The 26,495-nt window shown below is 38.4% G+C and overlaps 1 protein-coding gene across 2 annotated transcripts in view; it reads right to left on the bottom strand.

The window, feature by feature from the left end:
- Window positions 1–26,495, bottom strand: part of GABRB1 (gamma-aminobutyric acid type A receptor subunit beta1) — a 375,956-nt gene that overhangs the window by 14,514 nt on the left and 334,947 nt on the right. For both annotated transcript variants that reach the window (XR_004298852.1, XM_032400304.1), the window contains exons 6-8: window positions 21,526–21,663; window positions 21,258–21,410; window positions 17,539–17,783 (exon numbers count right to left, since the gene is read on the bottom strand). Coding sequence is in view for 1 of the 2 variants with exons in the window: in XM_032400304.1 (XP_032256195.1) it covers window positions 17,539–17,783; window positions 21,258–21,410; window positions 21,526–21,663 (536 nt within the window). In the remaining variant the exon portion in view is untranslated. The remainder of the gene's footprint in view (window positions 1–17,538; window positions 17,784–21,257; window positions 21,411–21,525; window positions 21,664–26,495) is intronic.

Genomic DNA, 26,495 nt, shown 5'->3' with positions numbered 1-26,495 from the left:
TTGTCCAACTAATCTACCATCTATCTCTCATCTGTCTAATCCTTCATTTATCTGCCTGCCACCCATGCAGTCTACTATGTATCTAATCTACCATCTAGTTATCTACCATTTATTTATTTATCATACATCTATTTATAATCTGTCTAATCTACCATCTATCTATTCATCCATACATCATTATATGTATGTATACTTATATATATATCATTTATAACTCTGGCAAATTTTGTTTCAAAAGTGGCACATGGAAGTATGTAAAATTAGAAACAGGAAACAAAAAAAATAAGAAGTAGAAATTTATAATTTCATCTTTAGAGTTCATTATTTTTTATTATTTTTAATATCCTGCCAGCCCTCCTGTCTTTTTTCTGCTTGTGTATACCTACAAGCACAGGCTCACCTGGTATATTTTGCTTTGCAATCTGCTTTGGTCAGTTAATAGTGTACCTGGTCCTATTACCATGGTAATAATTATTCCTCTGTGATATCATTTATTAACAGCTTATATGGATAAAGCATAATTGGGTTAACCTATCTTTAGATGTTAAGGCTTGTTTTACTTTTGCAGTGTTATATAAACAAGCCTGCAAGGGACATCTTTTAGCTAAATCTTTGTGCATCTCCATAATTATTTCCTGAGGCTAAATTGCCAGAAGTAGGATTCAGGGGTCAAAAGGATATGCCTGGCTATGCTTTGACTTCTGTGTCCACCATTACTGATTGTTGCTTCCTGCCATTTGAGTGGTACCTAGCCCAGATTTCCTGGGTTTTGTTATGCTATGCCCACACACATTTACGGAACTACAGAAGATGTGAGCACGTTTGGCCTGCAGTGTGGCTTTGTTTAACTTCACGCTGATGCACTTTGCAAACTAACTTACCTTGAGAGGACATGCTCATTCATGCACATGAGTTTGAAGTACTTCCAAGGGTAGCACAGGGCAGCGGTGTTTGAATCTAGTGTTATTAGCACGGTGCCTGAGTTACGGTAAGTGCTCTATAAAGGCTTTCGGATGAAATGAATCTCAGTAAACACTTTTGAATGCCAAAGGTATGGGTAAGCAGACGAAAGAAACGGGTGACCAAGAAAGACAGAGTAAAGCGTAGGAGGAGGCAAAGACAGCAAAGAAAGGTAGAGAGAGTGGCGGGATATGATGCTGGTACATCCCTGATGAGAGAACGAAGATTTGAGTGTCCACCATGTGCGAGCATCATGGTAGCTGCTTTGTATATATTCCTTGTTTATCACCTGCTACAGCCAACTGCCTCAAGCCTCAAGTTTACTCCACTGCTAGATCGGAGAGTACAACCCGTGTCTTGTCTGTTTCAAAGCTTTCGTGCTCTTTACTGAGAAAGGACTGCTTCATAGTCCTTGGCCTTCATCACATCCCGCAGTGAATTTAATGATGCATTTGACAGTTTTAAGCTTAGAGGTAGTTGGAGAGAGATGGTGACTAAATCTGGCCTCTCCTTCTACTGCCATCTATCATTTCCCTCTGGAAAGCGTGTGGCTCTCGCCTAATTGAGCTACCCATTATGCCCTCACCGGCACTTCTACTGGCTTCTTGAATCAGGGAGTTAATATTAATTTTTGTTGTTGTTAATACCTACTATTTGTTGAATCCTACTACATAATTATCTCAGTTATTTCTTATAACAACACTATGAGATATATAATATTATCCTAGTTCAGCAAGTAGCGAAATAGAGATTCAGAGAGCTTAAGTAAATGGCCTGCAATTAAACAAAGAAAAAGTGCTCGATTTGGGATTAAAATACAGGATATTCTTTGCCTTAAATATAACTTTCCCTCCTGGGTTTTGCATGTTAATCAATATATTTCCTTTAAGGCTCAGTTGAAATCCTACTTATGGTGTGTACCTGTGTACCTTCCCTGATTATAGTAACTTCAAAAACCAACTTCGTCTCTCTCTCTCCCTGTCTCTCTCTCTCTCTCTGCAGATGATATTGAGTACTTATTATGTGCCAGGCACAGTGCTAGGTGTCCGGGAGGTGTGTGTGTGTGTGCACGCGTGTATGGATGAAAAGTCATGCATACAAAAGTTTACGTTATGAAAGAGGATGGTAGCGGTGAGGTGAAAAGGAACAAAGTGCTGAATTCATTAAAAAAGGGACAAATCCCTTAGAAGATAATCATGGTGCACATAATTCTGCTAGGTACTGTGGTGTTTCAGTGAAGAGTATCATAAAACGTGGATTTTGTCCTTGAGATAATAATCTCCTTAGAGATACAGGAGTAAGATATAATTTGGGGAGTGACAAGAGTTTTTAACCAAATGCTAAATGGCACAGCATAGACCATGATTAGGGGTTCGTGAAAGTCTGGGGGTCAAGGAAGGCTTCATGAAGGAGGGGTGGCTTGTCCTAGGCCTTAAAGGATGGGTAAAAGAACAAAGGATTGAGAGTTGAAAACTGTGTTCTCACCCTGGTTTTGTTATTAAATCTATTTCTTCATCTATAAATAAAAGATTTTCACTAGGCAATCTCAAGGGTTTGTTTCTGACTTTTGACAGTCTTTACTATGAATAATATTCTAGGCAGAGGACACAGCATACTAAAAACAAAAACAAAACAAAAAACCTTGAAAAGTGAATCACTTATCTGTACTGTATGCATCATTAAGTTACATTATTATGAAATCTCCCTAAGTAAACAAGTTCCTAGAATTTAGAATCAGCCAGTGAAGCATACAGATGCTCCTCCTTACACAAGTCACGCAAAAGGGACATTTTATTAAGATATTTTGGTTAACTTTGGTTCAGACTCCAATGCACCAATAAATTGCATGATGTTTATTAGTTTGTGCAAATCCCTCAAAATATTTTGTCATTGAGCTAGACATCATAGCTCTAAGTGGTTTGACATATAAAATAATGAATCTGGTTCTACAACTACTCATGAAAGCTGATTGCATTGTGTAGTTGAATCAACATTACCGTGTTCTTTATCAGGGAAATTTAAGAAGTGTCATATAACAGTTATGACCCATCTTCAGTCTGTCTCCTCCACACAGTCTAAAACTTCTTCTAAAAGCTAGTGTTACAGATTGTGCGTGTACGTGCGTGTGCATGTTTGTGAGACGGTGTGCTTGTGTGTGCATTTCCCCTGAAGCATGAGTTTTCAGCCCCCACCTTCTAAGCTTTTTGCTGCCTCCTAAAGTGAATGCGCCAGCAAGTTTCTGGTTGGCTCTGCCTGAACCTCTGCCCTTTGGAGAAGAGTGTCTTTCCTCAATCATATAAAAACACCCAAGGTGTCCTTAAATTCACAGTGGGCACAGCTTTCCAAAAATAGTATCCACGGGGAAAGTGGTCATTTTTTTCCTACGCCCTCAGGAGCAGTGAGGCACCAGGTTGTAGATCACCTCAACATCTGCAGTGGTTAAATGCTGCCTCGTCAATAAGGGATTAAATGACCAACATCTGGGCATGATCCAGACATCAAAGATTACATAACCTTGAAGCAGAAGGAAGTGAGGCAAATGAAAATGTCAACACACTTGATTTCTAGGGCAGACAAATAGATTTCCTAAAGCATTGCTAATGTTGAAATAACTGTTCATTTGGATAATCATTGCCCACTCCTTATGTTGCCATAAAGGAAGGGACTCTCCACTCCAGTCCCTGGGAGAGAAACTAAGGGATCGATGCTTCCAGCTTCTTTTCCCTTTCTCCTCTCCCGCTGCTCCCCACTGGGTATATGTGGGAGAAGGACACAGGCATACTTGGCCCCATGTCTTCTGGGTATTCTTCTCCTTCCAATCTGCTTACAGAGAAGGTGCAATGCGGTTAGGGATGTACCTGTTGAACCTGCTGGGTTGGTGAGTCAGGCCTGCACTTGTTCCGTGGTTCCCATGATTGGGGAGATAAATCTGTCTAAATGCGGGGGGGTGAATGACTACAATATATTAACTTGTATTCTTGAAACCAACATCACTGACTTTTCTTTTTTTTTAAGTTTAAAGCATCATTAAACCTAAATTTAGAGCAAATGAATACAGTTGTTATTAAGACTTCATTCAGGAGGGTCAACAAATAAGCCCTCTTTCCTCCCCTTCAGATGGACGATCAAAGTGTAAGCTTGAGCTGACTAACACCAGGGAGCAGAGAGTGTGGCCTTAGATGTGCAGCCCCAAGGCTAACTGTTCATCCTCACCTCACTCCCTATTAGAGAGGCATATTTTATGTGCTATAGACGTAATTTTTAGGCATACCATGGATAAACATTTAAAATGTCAAATCGTTCATTCCTCACTCATTTTTTCAGTAAATGTTTACTGAGAGCTTACTGTGTGTCAGGCACTGTTCCAGACACTGATGAGGAAATCGGCCCCTCCGTTAGTAATAGGACATCACGTCTCACATTTTAGAAATTCAAAGATCTCAAGTAATAAAGCCCTTTACTTTTACACTCTCCTGAACAAACCCTGGGACCTCCTCCACCTCCAATTGGTTCTAATTATTTTCCTGGATAAATACTGTGACCTCTTTCAAACTCAGGTTACTAATTCCTTTTCCAACAGACTTTCTGAAATTTGCTCATTTGTGAACATGAGATCCGCTTTCTGCCTGCAAAACCTTTCTCTCCTCTTCCCACCTGAAGGTCTCCTTGAAGTCTGCTGAGCACAAGCAAATATTGGAGGTGTTCACATATAAAAGAAAGCCTGGGGTTTCACTGTGTCTCCTTGAAGTCTGCTAAGCACAAGCAAATATTGGAGGCGTTCACATATAAAAGAAAGCCTGGGGTTTCACTGTGTAAGGACCTGAGATGGGGAGGAACAATCCAGCTTCCGGCTGGTGAAACCTCTCCTTCCTTCCTGCAGTGCAGCACTTACCAACCACAATGTCTTGGTTTTAAGATCTGAGGACACAGCAGGTCTGGGAAGATAGTGGACAAAACACCCAAGGTTCTTGAACTCTTGGCACTTACATTCTTATGGAGGAAAACAGGCAATACCCTCCTTCCTTCTAAAATTTGTTTTTAAAAAAATCAGGTAACATTATGAAGAAAAAGTAGCTGTATATGTTGCTTTTAGTGTATTAGGAAAAATATAGCCAACACACTAACTTGGTGATTTTGTGCATGTTTTTCTTAACATTACATTCATGCTCAGATTTCATTATAATGAGTGAAAAATTTAAAGTAATGCATATTTCCTTATTTTCTCCTGGACCTTACTACTGAACAGCCTACACAATAGGTCTGCATGGATGTTTAAAGGCTTCTTAATCTGAAAATAGTTAGAGCAGAACTCTTCTTAGCCAACTTGTTCCTCCCCCTGAGTGTCCCACTAGAATGTTGCTCTAGGAGACAGGGACTTTGTCTAATTCACTCTTGTTTTCCCAGAGCTGAGAAAAGTGCTTGGCATAGGAGCATTCAGTAAATATCTACTGCATGAATGAGTGAATGAATGAATAATAGTGCAGCTGGTAAAAGGGTATGGTGGTAAATTGTGGGTGTCAACTTGGTTAGGCTACTCACCTAGCTGTTTAGTCTAGCACTAGTCTAGATGTTGTTGTGAAGGTATTTTGTAGATGTGACACTTCCAATCAGTTACGATAAATAAAGGAGATTCCATTTGATGATGTGGGTGGGATTCATCCTATCTTTGAAAAGTATTAAGAGCAAAAACTGAAGTTTCCTGGAGAAAAAGAAACTTTGCCTCAGGATTGCACCAGAAATTCTGCCTCAACTTCCAGCCTGCCCTACAGATCTCACACACAATTGTATGAGCCAAGTCCTTGAAATAAATTTCTTTTTGTATGTATGTTGATTCTGTTCCTATTGGTTCTGTTTCTCTGGAGAACTCTGACTGATGCAAAGGGTATGGCAAAGATCATGAGGGTGGTTTTCCAATGACTAAAACGTTGACGTGATGGCTGTATTTCTTCCCTCAACAGAACCCTGAGCAAATGTACAAATTCATTTTCTAGCTTGGGGTGAGCCTTTCTCCCACCCCTTCCATCGTACTCCGTCTCTCCTTGTCTCCGTCCCCAGCATCCCTGAATGGTGCCTTAGGCTGTGGAAAATGTTGCCACTCACTGAATTGAACTGTTCTGGATATTTTCCGTATGTAAATATAGCAGAACTCATTTCAGTGTAATTGGAATAAAATATAATCTTGTTTTCAGTGGCAGTTTTAAAGCCCTGTTGAGAAATACCTCTGGGCTCAATCTACTTTGCAAACAGAAAGTTATTTCCTTCTTGCTAGCCAATTCAATTAGATTCACATTTACTGAGTGGTTCTGAAGTACAGCACAGGAAGCCAAGTGAAGTGACGTTCACCGCAGAAGGAGATGCCTTTCAGAAGCCCACAATCTATTTAATTGAGGGTGTCCGGTGCGAACGCCTGCCTTCACCTGAAGGGAGCAGAGAACCACAGAGCCATGTCTCACACCTGCCCGTCCTGCTCATAGAATGTACCACGTCTCGCGCTGTTGCTGCCAGTCATTAGCTCTCACCAGGGCTGCCAAATGGCAATCCCTTCATCTCAAATTCCTGAAACCTTTTGGTTTGCTGGTGGTGGTGGTGGGGGGGTCGGGCAGAATGGGAAGCTTTGCTGGAGATGATTTGTGTGTCTCTTTGCCATGTCCTGACAACTAGCGGTAGAAGCAGAAACTTCAATGTCGTTTCAAGATGCTATCGAAGATTAAGCACAAACCTACATAAATCTAAACAAATCTGCACTCTATTATTTAGGACATAGAGAAGGAAAAAGAGATAAATGAAACAAGTGGCAATTTTCCAGAACATTACTCAGGTAGATAAATTTCTCCTGGATCCCTTTCTTTGCCCCGTTTCTCCCATTCAGTGTATGAGCAGATCCAAATGGCTTTACTTTGAACACATCCTGATTCTGACCACTCTTCCCCATCATCATGTCTTACTGAATAATTGATCTTCCTCTTCCCAGGAAGGAAGCCCGGTGGTCTTTTCTCTACATAGCAGCTGGAGTAGTACTTAAAAAATGTAAACCAGACCGGGTCTCCTCTGTTTAAATCTAGCTACTTCCCAAGACAGATAACAAAATCAGATTTCTCATCCAAATCTGCAAAGCACCCCGTGGTTTGAACTCCTTCAGGGACCTCTGCCCTCAGTTCCTACCACTCTGCCCCTGGAGCTCTCTGCTCCATCCACACTGGTCTTTTGTTGGCTGGTCCCTGATGCTCCTAAGTCCTCAGGGCATTTTCACCTGCTGTTCCTCTCTCCTGGAATGATCGTCCTCAGGTGGTTACCTGCCTAGCTCCTCACCATTTTCTTCACCATAATTATCATCATTTGCCATTATATCATGTACTTATTTACACATTTGTTATTCGACTGAGATGTAAGCTCCAGGAGAGCAGCTGCTCTTTGGTTACTGTTATTATTCATCACGGTATATTGCCGGCGCCGTCCCGGAAAAGAGGCTGATGCTGCGGAGGCGCGGCTGAGTTAATGTCTGTACAATGAGGAACTCTGACACTCGGACGTGGAGTCGTCTGTCTGAACTCTGTTGCGTTTCAATGGCCAAGGACACGTAAGTGGCTACAATCTCTAAGGTAGTAGTTCTCAGACATTATCGGGCATCTGGATTTATTGGGACGCTTGTTAGAAATAAAGGTTTGAGCTCATTTCATTCTAAATTAAGGTCTTCCCGGGGCGCCTGGGTGGCTCAGTCGTTAAGCCTTCTGCCTTCGGCTCAGGTCATGATCCCGGGGTCCTGGAATCTAGCCCCGCATCGGGCTCCTTGCTCGGCGGGAAGCCTGCTTCTCCCTCTCCCTCTGCCCCTGCTTGTGCTCTCCCTCTCTCGCTGTGTCTCTCTCTGTCAAATAAATAAATAAATAAATCTTAAAAAAAATAAATAAATTAAGGTCTTCCCAGTCTGCATTTTACACGGGCATTCCAAGGGTCCTAGCTGATATTGGTGTACCTAAAAATCCATAAAGCAGTTAACTAATTTCAGACAGCTAAGAATGAATTACAAATATGCACTGTTCAAACTTGAGAGATACATAACATGAAGGTTGGGGAGTAATTTCTTAAGTTGATGTGAGTGGGAGTTCATTGAGCTTTGAGGAGAGAATGATAGAAACAAGAAAACAGGAATGCTATTTTATGCATAGGAGCATTTTACACATAGGCTTAGGGAGTCCCAATATTTGAGACGAGTGCTTTTTACAATTAAATATAAAATGCATTATAATCAGCAAATTCATTGAACTCTGAATGATGCAAACAAAGGCCATTTTTTTGATTCATCTTCAGTGAATCCCCTTAAAATATTCATCCCAAATTTCTTCAGTAATGTTTTGCTCTTCAGGTAAATAAAAGAGGGATTTTGGGGACGCCTGGGTGGCTCAGTCGGTTAAGCGTCTGCCTTCGGCTCAGGTCATGATCTCAGCGTTCTGAGATCGAGTTCCGCATCGGGCTCCCTACTCAGTGGGGAGCCTGCTTCTCCCTCTGCCTTCTGCTCCTCCCTGCTTGTACTCTCTCTCTGACAAATAAAATCTTAAAAAAAAAAAAAAGATTTAAAAGAGGGATTTTGGTCAGAGTAATCATTACTTTTCATATAGTTGAAAAGGAGATATTTAAAATGTGTGATGTCAATGTGCTTGTGAATGTCTTGGGGTTTGTGAAATACTACACTTATGTAGATAAGTCCTGGTTACTGTATCACATTAGATATTATCTTCTTACTGTAAGAGCCATGGTTTCCTAAGATAATCAACAATGCACTTCTACATTTTAGTCCTCCCAACTGGAGAATGTTATGAAGTAAAGGCAGAGTGGAGTTATCAGTCACTTTACATTCTAATATAGAGATTTCAGGAGAAGGAATTGCTGAGAAAAGTATCGGGGTGCCTGGGTGGCCCAGTCGGTTAAGAGTTTGACTCTTGATTTTGGCTTGGGTCATGATCTCAGGGTCGTGGGATTGAGTTCTGTGTAGCCCTGCGTCATGTCAGGCTCTGTTCTGGGCATGGAGCCTGCTTAAGTTTCTCTCCCTCCCCCTGCTTCTCCACCCACCTCTATCTCTCTCAAAAAAAAAGAAGTATCAACACAGGTTGAAAGCAATCTATTAATAATACACACCTATTGTTACCACGGACTATCCCTAAGCAAAATAAATGTCCTTCATTAGAAAATATTTATTATATATATTTTTAAAATTTGAAAGGTACCAAACAGTTCTTAAAAATTTTGTTTTTAGGAGAGGCTTAAAAATTTTGTTTTTATAACACTAGGAATATAATAGGAAAAAAGTTTCCAATTACACATGGATTTTAAGAGCATCCTGCTTGGGGCGTCTGGGTGGCTCAGACGGTTAAGTGTCTGCCTTTGGCTCAGGTCATGATCCCAGGGTCCTGGGATCAAGTCCCGCATTGGGCTCCCTGCTCAGTGCAGAGCCTGCTTCTGCCTCTCCCTCTGCCATTCCCTCTGCTTGTGCTCTTCTGTCTATCTCTCTGTCAAATAAATAAATAAAATCTTTAAAAAAAAAAAAAAGAGCATCCTGGGGTGCCTGGTGGCTCAGTCGTTAAGCGTCTGCCTTAGGCTCAGGGCATGATCCCAGGGTCCTGGGATCGAGCCCCGCATCGGGCTCCCTGCTCAGCGGGGAGCCTGCTTCTCCCTCTCCCTCTGCCACTCCCCCTGCTTGTGTTCCCTCTCTCGCTGTGTCTCTCTCTGTCAAATAAATAAAATAAAATCTTTAAAAAAAAAAAAAGAGCATCCTGCTTGGTTTTGTAATTAATTCATTAATTCATTAGTTCACTTATTTTAAAAGTCATTTAAGTGCCTGATTCGTGCCAGGCTCTATGACGGGCATTGGAATACAGTGTCTGCTCTCAAGGCCTACTCTGTTTTTCTTCATAGCATTTATTATTATCTGGCATCGTACGTGTGTTTGTGGGTGTCCTGTTCATTGTTTGGGTGTGATGTATTTGTGTATATGATGTTCGTTGTCTTTCTCTCTCATCCAAATGAAAGGTTTTGTTTTATTCATTCATTGCTGACTATACCCACTGCATAGAGGGTATTCCCATAGTGTGCCCTCATTAAATATTTGTTAAAGTTAAATATTAAATATTTTTCAAATTAAAAAAAGAAAGTACGCATAGTGTGCAGTGGAAAGCTGTAGGAAGAGCATCAACTTAGCCTGACGAGTGAGGGAAGACGTCAGTCAAGAGGTGAATTCTGGGGAACAAGCCAAAGTTACTGAAGAGTGAAAACATGGCAATCTGGGAAAACTGTGAGTTGTACTTCTGGAACAAAGAGTGTGTTGATGAAGGGGAGATGGAGGAGGAATGAAGCAGAAGAGGAAAGCAGAATGGCATCACAGTGGGTGCTAGATCCCATGTTAAGGAGTATGGGTATTTTCCTTCAGGCAGAGTCAAAGGTGGATTATGGTGGATGCCTATTGGTTTGACCTGTCTGATTCCATGCCACCTTCTTCTGATAACATTACCTGACATTCCTTGGTGCATGTGGTTGAGGTAGGCCTAAGTGCATCTTCGAGGCTCCAGGGATGGGCATGTGACCCAGATCTGGGCATCTAGTGTTTTCCACCTTCCTGGTCAGGGGGATTGATTTCTGCATGAGAATATGACTCAAGTTGATCCAAAAGATTCAATCCTAAGACTTTTTTGTTGTTGTTGTAACTCTTGCTTATAAGACAGTAGTTTTGGGTTAGGGTTGTAAAGCTTTGAATATATGAACTTAGGCGTTTTGGAACCACCATGAGGGAAGGGTCTACTGAAAGTAAAGCCAATATAAAGGAAAGCTGAGTTAAGAGATGAAGAGAGATGCTTTCTGATGACATTGTTTAAGTATCTGGATATAGCCACATGTGAAATTAGAACCATTCATGGACTTCCCATTTATGTGTGCCCAAAAAACCCCCCACCTTTTTCTTAAGCCTATTAAGTAAATTCAATTTCTTTCTCATTTACGAAAGAATTCTAGCTGTTTGGATATGGAAGAAAATGGACACTAGATGCAAGAGAGAAAATGAGAGAGAGATAGAAAGAGAGAGGGAGAAAGAGGGAGAAAGGGAGACTGATTTGGAGATTCCTGGAAAGGAAAATTAGACTGTTGAAGCATCTAGAGATTAGCTACATTAAGCCAAGACTGGAGAACAAAGCATGGAACTGAGCCAGATTTGGGCAGGGATTTGAGGGCTGAAGAAGTTCATGAACTGCTAACACAGGCTGTCATTAGAAATCAAAGGTCCTGCCTGAATTTCTCCAAAATCCAAGATGCTAAATCAGAAATGTTAAAATTTCATCAAAGGCTGAGAGAAGTGTCCTAGTTGGCCTGAGGACAAGGCAGCGAAGTTGGGTAGGTCCCAGGCTCAAAGGCTAATGTAGGTATCCATCTGTTTCAAGCTAGTTTTAAGGAAAGAGCTGTTGACCTTTAGGATGTCTGTTTTCACATGCATTAAGTATCCTGGAATTAATCACAGTAACAGAGCTGATTTCCATTTAGAAAGTTGTCTGAAAGTGCAGATGTCTAAAAGTGTCTGAAACTGTCGATGACACACCACAGAGAATAGGAATGAGAGAAAAGAGGCCAGATTACAGTATCAATATCTGATTCTGAAGGGAAATTCTATTTCTTAACTGTTGGGGTTAAAACAGCACATTTGGTGTGAATTTTTGGCAGATCTCACTGATGTCCCCCATGACTTCAAATGATTTTGAATCAGTATCTGATTACAGACTGCCCATGCAACCATTCGACCTTAGGTGGATTTATTTGCAAATAGGCGGGCATGTTGCCAACCGACACAACCATGTATATTCCAGGTTAGTGTAAAAATGGCTCAGAAGTAGCTTACTTACAGCCTACTTATACTGTGAAATCTATCTTTCAAAACTCTAAATACCACCTCTAGTTTCAAATGATGCCTGAGGGGTTCATGAATCTACAGTCTTTATCACCTTGGAGGTTGAAACTCTCCTAATGTCTGGATTCAGCATCTGTACTCCTATAAAAAGATGCTTCAGTGCAGCTGGTGGAAATATAAATCAAGACAAAGCAAGCCCTTCTGAAGCTTCAGCACAAATAACCCTTGACATGACAGCCCAGCCACAGCTATCAAAAGTAACGTGTAATAAATGAATGATGCCACGCTGGGCTCTGTAGGACCAAGGCAAATATTAAGGTCCCTCAAATGAAAATTATCTGGGACCACAGCACATATATCATTTGAATTCAACTGTTTACAAGTATCTAAAAGGAAAGGGAAGGGTCATCTAAATATTATATGAAAGGAAAAATCTAATATCATTTTCTATTTTTTAAATTTAACCAGGGGGTAACTCTCTTAAATACCACACAGGTGGCGTTATTATCTTAACTGCTGGAGATAATACACTGAACAGATGAAGTAATACACTTGCTTTGTTATTGAAGATTATATCTATCTGCTGTTATAGGACACTGTGATTCAGAAAGAATAGTGGAGATTGATAAAAATCATGCTTTAAAAATATTAAAAATCAGAGTGATAGAAACAGTAAGAAAGTTTGGAGCAGAAGCTAGAGTGAACTACAGATAGTCTTCTTCTTACTTATTATGAATATGTAAGGGTTTTATAAAACATTATGATGTAACATTCAGTAACTTGGGTGGTATCTAAGAACTCATCCTGAGTGGAGAAGGGTTCTCTAGAACTTATTCATTCAACAAATATTTATTTGTTTTTTTCTCTGTTCTAGCCACTGAGTAAAGAGCAATAAACATAATAGACAAGGACCTCGATGCTAATCCTTGGGAAACTTGCAGTTTAATAGAGAGATAGATATTAAAAAATAATTAAGTAAACATGTATTCACTATTGTGGTAAATCCTATGGTGGAAAAGCACAGGATGTGGTGAGGGCAAAGAACAACGGTACAAAATATAAACTAACAGTGGCGGGGGGGTGGGGTGGGTGGTCAGTTAAGGCATCCTTGAGGTAGTAACATTTATGACAAGAACTAGTGCAATGAAAAACTTGAGAGATGGTCAATATTACCTTTAATTCCACTAATCCTTTCTTCTTCTTCTTCTTTTTTTTTTTTTAGAGAGAGAGAGAGAGTATGCACGCGTGGGGGGCATAGGGACAGAGGGAGAGAGAGAAAATCTTAAGAAGGTTCCATGCTCAGCGCAGAGCCCAGCATGGGACTTGCTCTCATGACCCTGAGATCATGACCTGAGCCAAAATCAAGAGTCAGACGCTTAACACACTGAGCTACCCAGGCGCCCTATTCTTCTTGTTTTTTAATCCTTTCTTCTGTTGTATAAAATCTGATGCTAATCCATCTAATGCATTTTTCAATTCTATGATTTCCATTGGTTCTTTTCCATAGTTTCAAATCTTTTTCTGAAACTCTGCATCTCTTCATATATTATGTTAATCTCTTCCTATGGACTTTATTTTAAACTTTTTATTTTGAAATTATTGTAGTTTCCGGGGTGTCTGAGTGGCTCAGTCATTAAGCGTCTGCCTTTGGCTTGGGTTATGGTCCCAGGGTCCTGGGATCGAGCCCCACATAGGGCTCTCTGCTTGGCAGGAAGCTGCTTCTTCCTCTCGCACTCCCCCTGCTTGTGTTCCCTCTCTCGCTGTGTCTCTCTCTGTCAAATAAATAAATAAAATCTTAAAAAAAAAAAAGAAATTATTGTAGATTCCTAGAAAGTTGCAAAGATAGCACAAAAATGTCCCATATACTCTTCACCCAGTTTCTCTCATTGACTACATCTTATTTAACTATTGTACAATATTACCCAGGAAATGGATATTGGTATAAAGTGTGTCTAGTTCTATGTAATTCTATTACATGTGAAGATTCACATAACCACCACTGCAAGATACAGAACTATTCCATCACTGCAAAGATCTGCCGTGTGCTATAATCAATCACACTCAATCCTCCCCTCCATCACTAACTCCTGGCAACAACTAATCTGTTCTTCAATCTCTATAATTTTGTTATTTCAGGCATATTATATAAATAGAATCATACAGTGTGTAATATTTTATGATGGGCTTTTTTTTTTTTCACTCAGCATAATGGCCTTGAGATCCATTCAAGTTGTTGTATGTATCAATAGTACATTACTTTTTATTGAGCTAGTCTTCCATATTATGAATATACTACAGTTTGTTTAACCATTTGCCTATCATAGGATATTTCAGTTATTTTCAGTTTTTGGCTATTTCCTATGAATTTCTAAATATATTAATTATAGTTATTATTATTAATTGTGGTCCTTATCTTTTAAGCCAACATTGAGACTTGGAAATTCTGTTTCTAACGACTAATTTTTTTCTCTTGAGCATGTTTTCCTGTTTTTTTCTCATGCCTAGTAATTTTTTATTACATATTAACTATGTTGAAGATGCACTATAGAGATTCTAGAGTCTGTTATTTTCCCTGACAAATGTTGGGTTTTGTTTTAATGGGCAGTTAAATTACTAATGGGTCACCTGGAATGTGTAGTGACTTGGTTTTATGTGTAGTTAGGGTGAGTCTATTTTAGTTTTTTCTCAACTCAAAGAGAATCTCTTATTTTTGTTCTTTTTCAGCCTTTCAGCTATTTTTCCTTTCCAGACTTCTTAGCGTTTTGTACATTTGTAGTTCGGGGATCAACCACGGATTTGTGGGAAGTTTATATTCAGATTCTGAATTTCTCTTGTGGCTCACTTCTTTCCAAGATTTTTAGGAACTCTGGAAGTATCAAACTCCGTGTTCTGACTCATCAGACCAATAAAACTGTAGTTTTTTGTATTTTTGTTTTGTTTTGTTTTTTTCTGAAGTTCTGCTGTCCCACATCCCCCAGACTGGGGAGAGGCCTCAGGGCAAAGATGTATAAATAGAGATTTCACACAGTGTCATTCCCTTCCTTTGAGGGTTGATTCTCTTTTAGTTTTTGCTTCTTTTCAATTATTCTCTTATCTCTTCAAGCAGATTTTAATAAATTTTTGCTCAAGGTTTATAATTTTTAATCCACAGGAGGGCTAGGCCAATATATACTACTTTTTCATATCTTAACATGATTTGTTTATTAACTTTGGCATAATTTTATCTATTTGTGTTTCTGTGAAAAGCCTTTGTGGAGTTTTTAGTCTAGTTTTCCATGGATAAAAACGCATTTTTATCTTCTTTAAGTGTTTCATCTCCTGACAATTGTCGGATTTTTCTACGCTTTCTACTGGGATTAAAATTTAAAATACCAGTTCGCCTGGACTAAAAGTTTCCTGATTTGAGATCCAGTGAAATCTTATTATGTTTGAGCTCAGTGTTACTCAAACAGACTGCTTATGAAGTAAAGATCAGTTAGACAGACACATTTTACTCATTTATTTTCCAGTCACTAAGTCTTCTTCAGAGCAATATATATTATACATCTAGGTATCATATGACATACAAGGCTTTCCTTTTGCCTTTATTTGTCCCATAGCACCTTAGAAAAGTTCTTTAATATCCTGGGGTAGAATCAAGGCAATAGCCAAAGAGTTTGGTTAAAGTTTGTTTTATGCTCTTTTTAAATGATCTGAATGAATTGATTTCAGTTTGCTTGAGCTTTCCATTTAATCACCTTTCTAGAGAACATTGCTTTCCTAGCTGATTGAAAGACCCTCTTTTCTCCTTGTTACCTTTCCAAATTCTCCTTGTCTTTGAGTGCCCATCCAGTTCATATCTTTGGATTTTCCTACCAGTGAACCTATGCTACTTTATTGATGTAGGCCTTTCCTCCATGATATATCAATTAACACACATTCCAAGCCATGCAGATCAGCTTTGGTTTAGAAGGCAACTGAGCTAGGAATGGGAGCAGAAATGAGGAGTCTTAAAATCTTCTGCTAAACATACTTTTAAGGCTGGTACGGTTACAATCAGACAATGGGAAGCCTTTTCCTTTCAGATATGCTCCTCAAGGTAGGTGCTGTCCTGTTTCATTTTATAATCTAATTGCCTCCTATGAGTATAATTTTCTTTCCCAGAAAGATCAGAAGATTCTTGAGGGCAAGTATCACGCTTCCTCCTTCTCCCATAGAATCCAGCATAATATTTCACATAAGAGTAAAAATTTATTTGAATGAGTTACTTCAGATTTTGACCATTTGGTTGAATCTGTTTGGTATTTTGCCTATAATTTTCTAGTTACCTGACAGTGTTTGTCCAGTTTTGGTATCCCACTAAAAAGCATGAAGATACATCTTAAAGATTTATAGTTTGGCTCTGCCTGATTCTCCAACCACCTCTCATACTACATTTCCTCCCTCACTTGCTATGCCCTTGCTACACTAGTCTTCTTTTGGTACTTTCCCACATCAAGAAATTCCTTACTCAGAGTCTCTGTCACTTGTCATTTCCTCTGCCTGAAATGGTCATGGCATAGTTACTGTTGCTCATCACTTAGGTCTCAGATCAAGTGGTAACGTCTCACAGAGGTCTTCCTGATCACCTGCTCTTTGTTCCTTGTTCCCTTGAATCTAATCCAAATGATTCACTTACCCATCGCTCTGTTTTACTTTCTTCATAGCACTTACTACAACTTGAAATTATCCTCTTAATATGTGTTTACATGTTTATTGCCTGTCTTCCCACAGTAGAATCTAAACTCTATGAGAGCCAGGAAATTTGTCTCCTTCAGAGAAGTATACCCAATTCTCAGAACAGTGGCCAAACGAGTGAATATTTGAGTTGTCATCCTGTGGGCCATCTTGAAAACAATTTATAGTAGATACAGTATTTCACTGTACATAATTTTAATTTGATTTCAGTGAAACATGGCATAGAAGTAGAGGCTAAAGAGATGTTCTCAAAGAATAAAAAAGGCATTAATTTTAATTAATTCCATCCAGCAAAAGCACAGGTCATAAGATCTACCAATGAAAAGTGAAAGAAAAATAGTGACAATGTCTTATCTATAATGATAAGAGCTAGCTAGCTATAGTGATAATGAGCACTCACTATGTTCCAGGTATTGTTACAAATATTAGGCTTTAAAAAAACTCATCTAGTCCTTGTAACAACTCTGTGAGGTAGGTATACTATAATAATCTCCATTTTATGGATGATGACCTGAGAACAGAGGTAACATGAGGAGTCACATAGGTTGATTTGCCTGATGTTATAAAGTCAGTAAGAAGCAGAGCTTGGAATAAAACTCAAGCAGTTTAATTCCAGTCTGTGGTTGTAACCACTGGGCCATATTTCTTTATTTCCACTTAGTACAGAATTGATTCACTTTAGTTCTCTCATTTATTTATCAAGCAAATCTGGCATTATCCTTCTGCACAGAGTTTTACAACTATATAGTTTACAATAAAGGATAATGGACTTGGGGTTGAGTTTTAGGCCCAGGTATGTTATTAATCTATGTTAACTTCAACCTAACTTCTTCAATCCTCAGTTCTCAAATATGTAAAAGGGAGTGGTGTTTGAGCCGTATTGAAGATAAATTACTTTTTTTTTTTTCCTGTTATGGGGGCCTTGAGCACCATGCTGCTGATAAATTTTGGAAGAATATTGTTGGGAATATTTAATACATTACCTGAACTTTATTCATCTCCAGTTTGTTCTTCTCATTGGCACTCTGGTCTTGTTTGCTAGCTCCCTTTTTCTGAGGGCCTTTTCCAAAGAAGATGTAATTTACAAAGGCATATTCCAGCAGAGCCAGGAACACAAACACAAAGCAACCCATCAGGTAAATATCAATCGCTTTGACATAAGGGATCTTTGGCAATGTCTCCCTGAGGTGAGTGCTGATGGTTGTCATTGTCAGCACGGTGGTGATTCCTATTAAACAGAAAGACACAGCTTAGCTGAATGCACTTATTAAGCTGCCCTTAAAGACTGAGAAGACAGATGCGTTTCCTTATAGGTGCCCCAGAATGACGTCAGTAATGCCATAAACCACTGGGCGAAAAGAGTAGACATTTGGAAAGACAAAGTTGCAGGCTCCCCATACAGTCCATGAACAAATCATAAAACAGGGTGTACCATTAATGGAGGATTGGAAAACATTTTTTTTTAAATAATGCACATAGGAAAAAGAAAAGTAAATGGAAAGGCAGATCAAAATCCTATTGATATGCTTAGTCTATTATCAAAATGTCCCTTGTTCTGTTACATACCACACCTTCTTTCTCTCAGCATCTCCCTCATTTTCCTACTAAATCTGTTCTTGTGATACTAATGCCCACAACAGCCACTACCAAACTGAGAGTTGGTGACCAGTTTGAGGAGAGCTACTTCATTCCATGTATCTAGAACACACCCAGGCCACAAGGTCAGTATTACACATTATTACACTGATAATATATCATTCATAGTGAGACAATCCTAAAAGAAGAAATATGTAAGGAAGTTCATGATTTGCATCAAGCACTTGATTTATGTCATTTTTAGATATAATCTTGTTGCTTTGGTTTTTCAAATATTACCTCTACTTCTTGATTCGAGAGTCAAGAATGAATTAGTTCCCTGGAATCAAGAAAAGACTTCCTGAAAAATTCAACTTGGATTTGTGAAGAAGGTTAAGACTCTACACTTTCAAAAGGAAAATTCTCTTTTGTCTACTTTGTTAAAAACAGCTTTCTTAATTATATAATGTTTGCATGGCTGCATAATAAATATTTGGTGTTGATGACGGTGGTGATGAAATGTAATTGAGAATAACAAGAAGTGAAAAGGAAGTTGGAACCTAATGTAGATAATTCATGCTGCAATACTAATATTACACATTTATATAGCATATTACAGTTTTAAACACAGTATGCATTATCTTATATGGCTGTCATAACAGCTTGCTGAGTATGATAGGGCAGGTATAGCTGAATAAATAGAAACTCTGAGATTAGCTATTTTGCTGTAGATCACGTAGCTAGGGGCAAAAAAGCAAGGAGGTGTTAAACAAAGGCATTTAAAATAAAAGCAAAAAGAGGAGAAGATAAAACCTGAAATTAGATGAGAGTCCTTAAAAATAAAGACAGGAAATGTTAAAATGAACGTTAAAGACAAAAGACAGTTGGCAAAGAGAATGGGAAGTAGAAATGAAAAGGGGAAAAAAAGAATTTAGCACTCATTTGCCCGTCAGATTATTCTAGATAAATTCCCTGATTTGACTATTTAACTTTCAGGAGAAAAGATAAAATAGGAAGTCAGGATTACCATACAGAAAGTTAAAATGGTTCAGATCAGTGATGAATACAAATGTGCTGCACTGTTATGAAATGCCATCATGAATGGTCTTACTTATTTCTTTCAATAAAATTTTAAATTTTACCTAATATAATTCTAGCTAATGTCCTTAGTAGAAATAGACAGTTCATTTACAAATCCACTAATCACACTTCTGTTTCTACTCCTTGGTTTAAATTTTTAGGCAAGAAAGGTTAGTAAATAAATGCCTTTTTTACTTAGTTAAGTTTTAAAATAGCCCCGATTTTACATTTCAAAGAAAAGATTAAATCAGCATTTTTATGTGCTGACATCTCTAATCAAAATATCATTAGCTTTGAGGATAGATGTGTAAAGAGAACCACAATTCATGACCTTGATAGTTATTATTCCCTGCTGTGGACATCATCCACTGTTTTTTCTTTAACCCTAGTATACCCGTACTCATGTTTGTAGTTAAATAATATGTGCAGAATCATACCTATGATGTGATAAACTATTTGTTGGCTTTCCTTAGTTTTGGAATGTTCAAAGGTTGAGAAGGGCTGACTTTGTGAGCCATTAGAAATTACTCAGCTATTAGAAATAAGCTATAGGGATGACAATTAGTCTAGGTATGAAAGGGTATGCTGAGCATCTAACCCAGTTCAGCTATCTCAAAAGAAGTGATGTATATGTCAGCTTAGCTGGAAATGATGCTGTTATATATTTGGAGTGTGTGTATGCACACTTGCATTCACGAGCACCCATATATGAGAATAAGCCCCAAAAAGTGATAACTGAAAGGGCTCTAGGATCAAATAATGAGGCAGACCCACACATGCTCAGATTCATCAAACAGACCTTTCGTATTCTAACTTTCCAAGGAACCCTTTAAAGTCTCAAATATAGCCTTTCAGCTTGCAGCAATTACTCAACTATGGCAAGATTAATTTTGAATTTTGTTCCCTAAAGAAGGAAACCATTTTTTATTCCATCCTGATCACAGATCATTAATATAGCTGATGAATGTCTGTGCCTTATTCAGGTGTGATGAGCTACATTTAAGAGAAACTCAGTTCCGTATGATTTAACTTTAATGGAATATTATGCAGCCATCAAAAGGAATGAAATCTTGCCATTTGCAATGACGTGGATGGAACTGGAGGGTATTATGCTGAGCGAAATAAGTCAATCAGAGAAAGACACGTATCATATGACCTCACTGATATGAGGAATTCTTAATCTCAGGAAACAAACTGAGGGTTGCTGGAGTGGTGGGGGGTGGGAGGGATGGGGTGGCTGGGTGATAGACATTGGGGAGGGTATGTGCTATAATGAGCGCTGTGAATTGTGTAAGACTGTTGAATCACAGACCTGTACCTCTGAAACAAATAATACATTATATGTTAAAAAAAAAAAAAAGAAGAAGATAGCAGGAAGGGAAAAATGAAGGGGGGGAAATTGGAGGGGGAGACGAACCATGAGAGACTATGGACTCTGAGAAACAAACTGAGGGTTCTAGAGGGGAGGGGGGGTATGGGTTAGCCTGGTGATGGGTATTAAAGAGGGCATGTACTGCATGGAGCACTGGGTGTTATATACAAACAATGAATCATGGAACACTACATCAAAAACTAATGAAGTAATGTATGGTGATTAACATAACATAATAAAAAAAAAAGAAAGATAGTATTGCCCAACCATTGACATAACTTTTAATAGTCACAGGTTTAGCTTTTCCAAATCCTTTTGAGAATAATGAGTTGTAAATGTTCTTCACCATAAAAAGCAGGGACCAAAGAGGAAATCATCACAAAGTTAGTAAAAATTAGTGTAATGAGAATTTAAAAGTAGACTCTAAGAAGCACTTATATAGTTAGTATTGAATATATTCCATTTTTTTTTTTTTGTAAAATGCTAAAAAGATATTACATTGTAAAACATTCATCCTGAAAATGCTTACACTTAGATGCTTTACTATCAAGGACTGCTATGGTAATCTCATTCTTTAACTTGCTCTGAGAGAAGCCCGTGCCTATAATTTCTAACATTGGTTGGTTGGTTGAAGCGAAGTCCTACCAGCTCTCTGCAGTGCTGGGAATGCATTACCTAGTGCAACTCTGGCTGCAGATGCATCATAGTTGATCCAAAAAGACACCCAGGACAAAATTGTAATCAGTGTGGAAGGCATGTAGGTTTGCAAAATGAAGTAACCAATGTTTCTCTTTAGACGAAAACTTAGTGACAGTCGTGGATATGCCCCTGAGTTAAAAAAAGAAAAAAGAAAAAAGAAAACAAAAATCAGATCTCCATTTGGTAGGAATCATCTTCTTTCTTTCACAGTGCCCCTAGTTCATTTTGGGGGAAATGTCCTCACCAGTTGTGAACTCCACTTTCTTGGACACCATCTTGTAGTCGACAATTGAAAACTGAGGAAGCTCAATTTTATTAACTCCAGTTACTGCTCCCTCTCCTCCATTCCAGTAAAACTCAATGTCATCAGTGGTATAGCCATCTGAAACCAAGAAATATAGCATAGTTAAACAGAATTCCTTTGGTATAGAAATTCATTTTGAAGACAGCCTGGGAGCTGGAGAGGAAATTCCCAGCAAGTGGTGGTAAGACGACAATGCTTTAAATCAGGATGGCTTATAGGTCTCACGATGAGCACTGTTCCTGATGGGTTGGTTGTGGTTGCAGTGCTAGGATGGATGCATCAGGCTTTGTGGACATAAACTCTGATCATTCAGTGATACCTGTTATCACTGCTCTATATTTATTTTCTTTGCATCTACTAACAGGAACTCTTTGGTTAGATAACTGGATAGCTAGAGGTGCCTGGGGGTGGGTGGCTCGGTTGGTTAAGCACCTGACTCTTGATTTTGGCTCAGGTCATGATCTCAGTGTTGGGATAGAACGCCACATTTGGCCCCGCACTGAGTGGGGTGTCTGCTTGGGACTCTTTCCCTCTGCCCCTCCCCCAGCTTGCACGCATTTTCTCTCTCTCTCAAGTAAATTAAAAAAAAAAAAGATAATAGGATAGTTGGATTTTAGTACCTGAGCACAGATTTTTATTATGCATCATTTAACAATGATAAGTAATAACCGTTGAGCACATATTTAATAAAAGGGAAACAGGAAGGGTAAAAGGATGGAGTATAGTGAAAGACCAAATTTGTACATACCCATTATATGATCAAGACATTTAAAAAAAGAAATACACATTTCTTTTAGAAAATTAGGCAAGCTTCCATTCATGTATTTTTATCATCTCTAATATATAGGTGAAAAATTAAGAACTATATGAATTTTTTAATTAAATTTTTAAATCGAAGTATAGTTCATATACAATATTATATTAGTTTTGGGTGATCAATAATTCTATACATTATGCTTGCTCACTGCAATAAGTGTAGAAGAACTATATGAATTCTTGATAATACTTTTATAGGTTAATATTTACGAGGGTGAGCTTTTGTTAATTTAAGAGGAATGTGTAGAGGATTGTAGATTGCATTAGAAAGATCTAACCTTTCCACTTCTGCTCCCACTTGCCAGTGGTTTAGCTGGGTTATGGTCATATAAAAGACTAACTTGTATAAAAACAATGTATGGATATATTTTAAAAACTAAAAACCATTTAAGGCGTATGGAAGGGTATATTTTTCTCTTTCTACCTGGTAGAGACAAAGAAGATATTTTTAAGTTCATTTTCTATTTATATTCACCTCAAATAAAAAAAGCATCAAATCTTTTTTTTTTTTTTTTCCATTAGAATTACTAGGGCTTGTGTTTCAAAGATAATGTAGTAAACATTATGCTGACCTACTTTTGATTCAAGTCAGTAGTATATTTTTAAAGAGATTTAAAAAAAACAATATATTTAAAATTTAGAAGTGGAGTGCCAAGTGCCAAAGGATCACCATTAACATATCACTGCAGAAATGTAAGAAATTTTAGGCTTTTGTTTTTTTTTTTTTTGAGGGGAAATAAACCTGTCTTAACTTTATTACTTTAAAATTCTCTAACTTCTCTTCAAAAAGCTCTTTTTTGAATTCTTATTCCTGAACTCACTGAACCCACAACTGTTTTATATTTGTTACTTTTGCCACCCTATGGAGGTTATTATTTACTGTAGTACATTTCAATATATCTTATTTTATTTCTCTTTAAACCATTTCCTTCTAGGTCCAAGAACTTGCCTTTTCTTCAAAGGGTAATCTTCCAAGTGCAGACATAGAAATAGAAAATATTTACTTTTAACAATAATTCCTGGTGTCAGAGAGGCTGTAAGACCCTCTTTACTTACTGGAGTTAGAGTGATCTACATCTTATTGACATATTGACTTATTGGGGATTTGTACCAAATTCAGGTATGGGTCTAGAAAAGTGTGATTCTTAACATCATTTTGAGAATCTGATAAAAACTTCTGAACTCAAGAGACTGAGAAGACAAGCCAAAGACTGGGTGAAAAATATTTGTAAAAGACATATTTGATAAAGGACTGTTATCCAAAATATACAAAGAGCACTTAGAACTCAGCAATAAGAAAACAAACAACTTGATTAAAAAATGGGCCAAAGACACCTCACCAAAGAACATATACAAATGGAAAATAAGCATATGAAAAGATGCTCAATATTATGTATTTTCAGGGACATGCAGATCAAAACAATAGTAAGATACTACTACACATCTATAGGAATGGTAAAAGTCTGGAATACTAACACCACCAAATGCTGGTGAGGATGTGAAGCAACAGGTGCTCTCATTCATTGCTAGTGGGAATTAAAATGGTATAGCCACTATGGAAGACAGTTTTGTGGTTTCTTAAAAAACTAAACGTACTCTTACCATGTGATCAAGTAATTAATTGCGCTCCACTGCATTTACCTAAAGGAGTTGAAAACTTTTAATCATACAAAAACCTGCATACAGATGTTTAGAGAAGATTTATTCATAATTGCCCAAACTTGGAAGCAACCAAAGCATCTGTCCTTTGGTAGGTGAATGGATAAATAAACTGTGGTACCTTTAGACAATTGAATATTACTCAGCACCAAAAGGAAATGGGCTGTCAAGCCAGGAAAAGACATGGAGGAAACTTATATGCGTATTATTAAGTTAAAGAAGACTGTCTGAAAAGGCCACATCCCGTATGATTCTAACTATGGGACATTTTAGAAAAGGCAAAACTATGGAGACAATGAAAAGATCAGTGATTGCCAGGGGTTGGGGGTGGGGAGGTATGAATAGGCAGAGCACAGAGGACCTTTAGGGCAGTGAAAATACTGTGTATGATACTATAATGGTGGATACATGTCATTATACATTTGTCCACATCCACGGAATGCACAACACCAGGAGTGAATCCTAAGGTAAACTATGGACTTGGGGTGATTATGATGTGCCCGTGTAGGTTCATCAGGTGTAACAGGTGTACCCGTCAGGTGGGGCGTGTTGGTGACGGAGACTGTGCATGTGTGGTGGCAGGGGCCATATGGGAAGTCTCTGTATCTTCCTCTTAATTTTGCTGTGAAACTAAAACTGCTCTAAACAAAGTAAATTCTTTAAAAAAAAAACTTTCTAAAAAACTCCACAGAAACATATACATATATATGTGTAGATAGATAAATACATAAATAAACATAATTTGATGGTAATTTCAGAGAATCATGGTTCCCCCTGGATCCCATTTACAGGTTTTAGAATGAGAACCTCCTCTTTGTGGGAAAATGGCTAGTGGCAATAGAACAGCTTAAATTCAACCCTGGTGGTCTCCCTTCCACTTCCAGTTCAAAAACCCACATGAAGCAGGATCTGGGGAATGTGAGGTCTCAGCTCTGTCTGGATCTAGTGAACAATGATGTCATGGGGTTTCTGCACCCACCCCCCTCAACCCCTGCCCTGGAACTAGAGAGAACCTGGGGACTAGTGGCATGGAGTTCTTGAATGGGGATTGGAATGATGAGATTAAGGAAGAAAGCTGGGTAAAAGGGCTCCTTGGGCCTATTAAATAAAGGGTACTAACACCTGTGTGACTCTTTGGAGGAATTGTTTTTTCAGTCCTTTAAGGAGAGGTGAGACAGTTAAAAAGGTAGGCTGTCTCAGAGAAAGAGACTACCTCCTGATGTATCAGCAGAAGAATGACAACTTAATAGGAGCTCACCATACTTTTCCCCTAGAACAGTGTTTCTATTTATGGTTCTCTGGCAGCTGGGCCCAAACCCCAAGGTGTATTTAGGAAAAAACAACAATGTTTGTAACAGAATCTGATAGTCCTAGAGAAGAGAAACAAGCAGAACATCCAAAGTAGATGGCCCCTAGTGAAAAGAACTGGTGGAGGAAGCAGACAATAGTTTGTACTCTTCATTTCCCACCCTTACTAAAAATATAGGAACACTTAAGAAATAAACACACACACACACACACACACACACACACACACACACACATAAACACTTAAGTATATTTGATTAGAGCACAAAAACTTTTCTTGTACTAAAACCCATAGATTTTGGGGCACCTGAGTGGCTCAGTCGTTAAGGGTCTGCCTTCGGCTCAGGTCATGATCCCAGGGTCCTGGGATTGAGCCCCGCATTGGGCTCCCTGTTCTGCAGGAAGCCTGCTTCTCCCTCTCCCACTCGCCCTGCTTGTGTTCCTGCTCTCGCTCTCTCTCTGTCAAATAAATAAATAATTAAAAAAATAAATAAAACCCATAGATTTTAATAAAAGATGTTTGAGATAAATTGAGAAGATGGTCAGTGGTAAGGGTGGATTAATGTCTTAGAAGACGGTTTGAAAGAAATATCTCAAAAAAGAACAATATTATAGAGATTTGGAAAGTATGAAGAAAACATAATGGCTTTGAAGGACTCATCCAAGAGATCTAATATATAAATAGTAGGCATTCTTGAAAGAAGAAGAGGAGCCATAATAAAAAGAAAACACAAATTCTCTTGAGCTTAATGAATAAAGTATTTTGCAAATTGAAGGGCTCATTATATTAGGTAATTGTGATATCAATCCTGAATTCCAAGAGTAAAAGAATAATTTTAGAATTTTCCAGACAGAAAGTACAAGGTATTTTGAAAGGAAAACATATTGGACTTCTTATATGGAAAGGAAAAGCTTATGGAATAACATCTACAGAATATCTAGCATATAGGCAAAAAGGACAGCAAATCTGAGACCCAAGAGTCCCATTCCCTGCCATATTGCTTCTTTCCAGAGACAGTATACAAAGATCAGAGAACATATCACCCAGGGACCTGTTTGAGGAAACTATTCTACAAAAAAGTCTGAATAAATAAATGATTCAGGATGGACAAATAACACATAATAAG

This window comes from Phoca vitulina, unplaced genomic scaffold, assembly GCF_004348235.1.
Source record: "Phoca vitulina isolate PV1807 unplaced genomic scaffold, GSC_HSeal_1.0 scaffold3, whole genome shotgun sequence".
In the NCBI taxonomy this organism is placed as follows: domain Eukaryota; kingdom Metazoa; phylum Chordata; class Mammalia; order Carnivora; family Phocidae; genus Phoca; species Phoca vitulina.
Note: the sequence above shows the minus strand (reverse complement) of the source record. Positions and strands in the feature narration are given on the sequence as shown.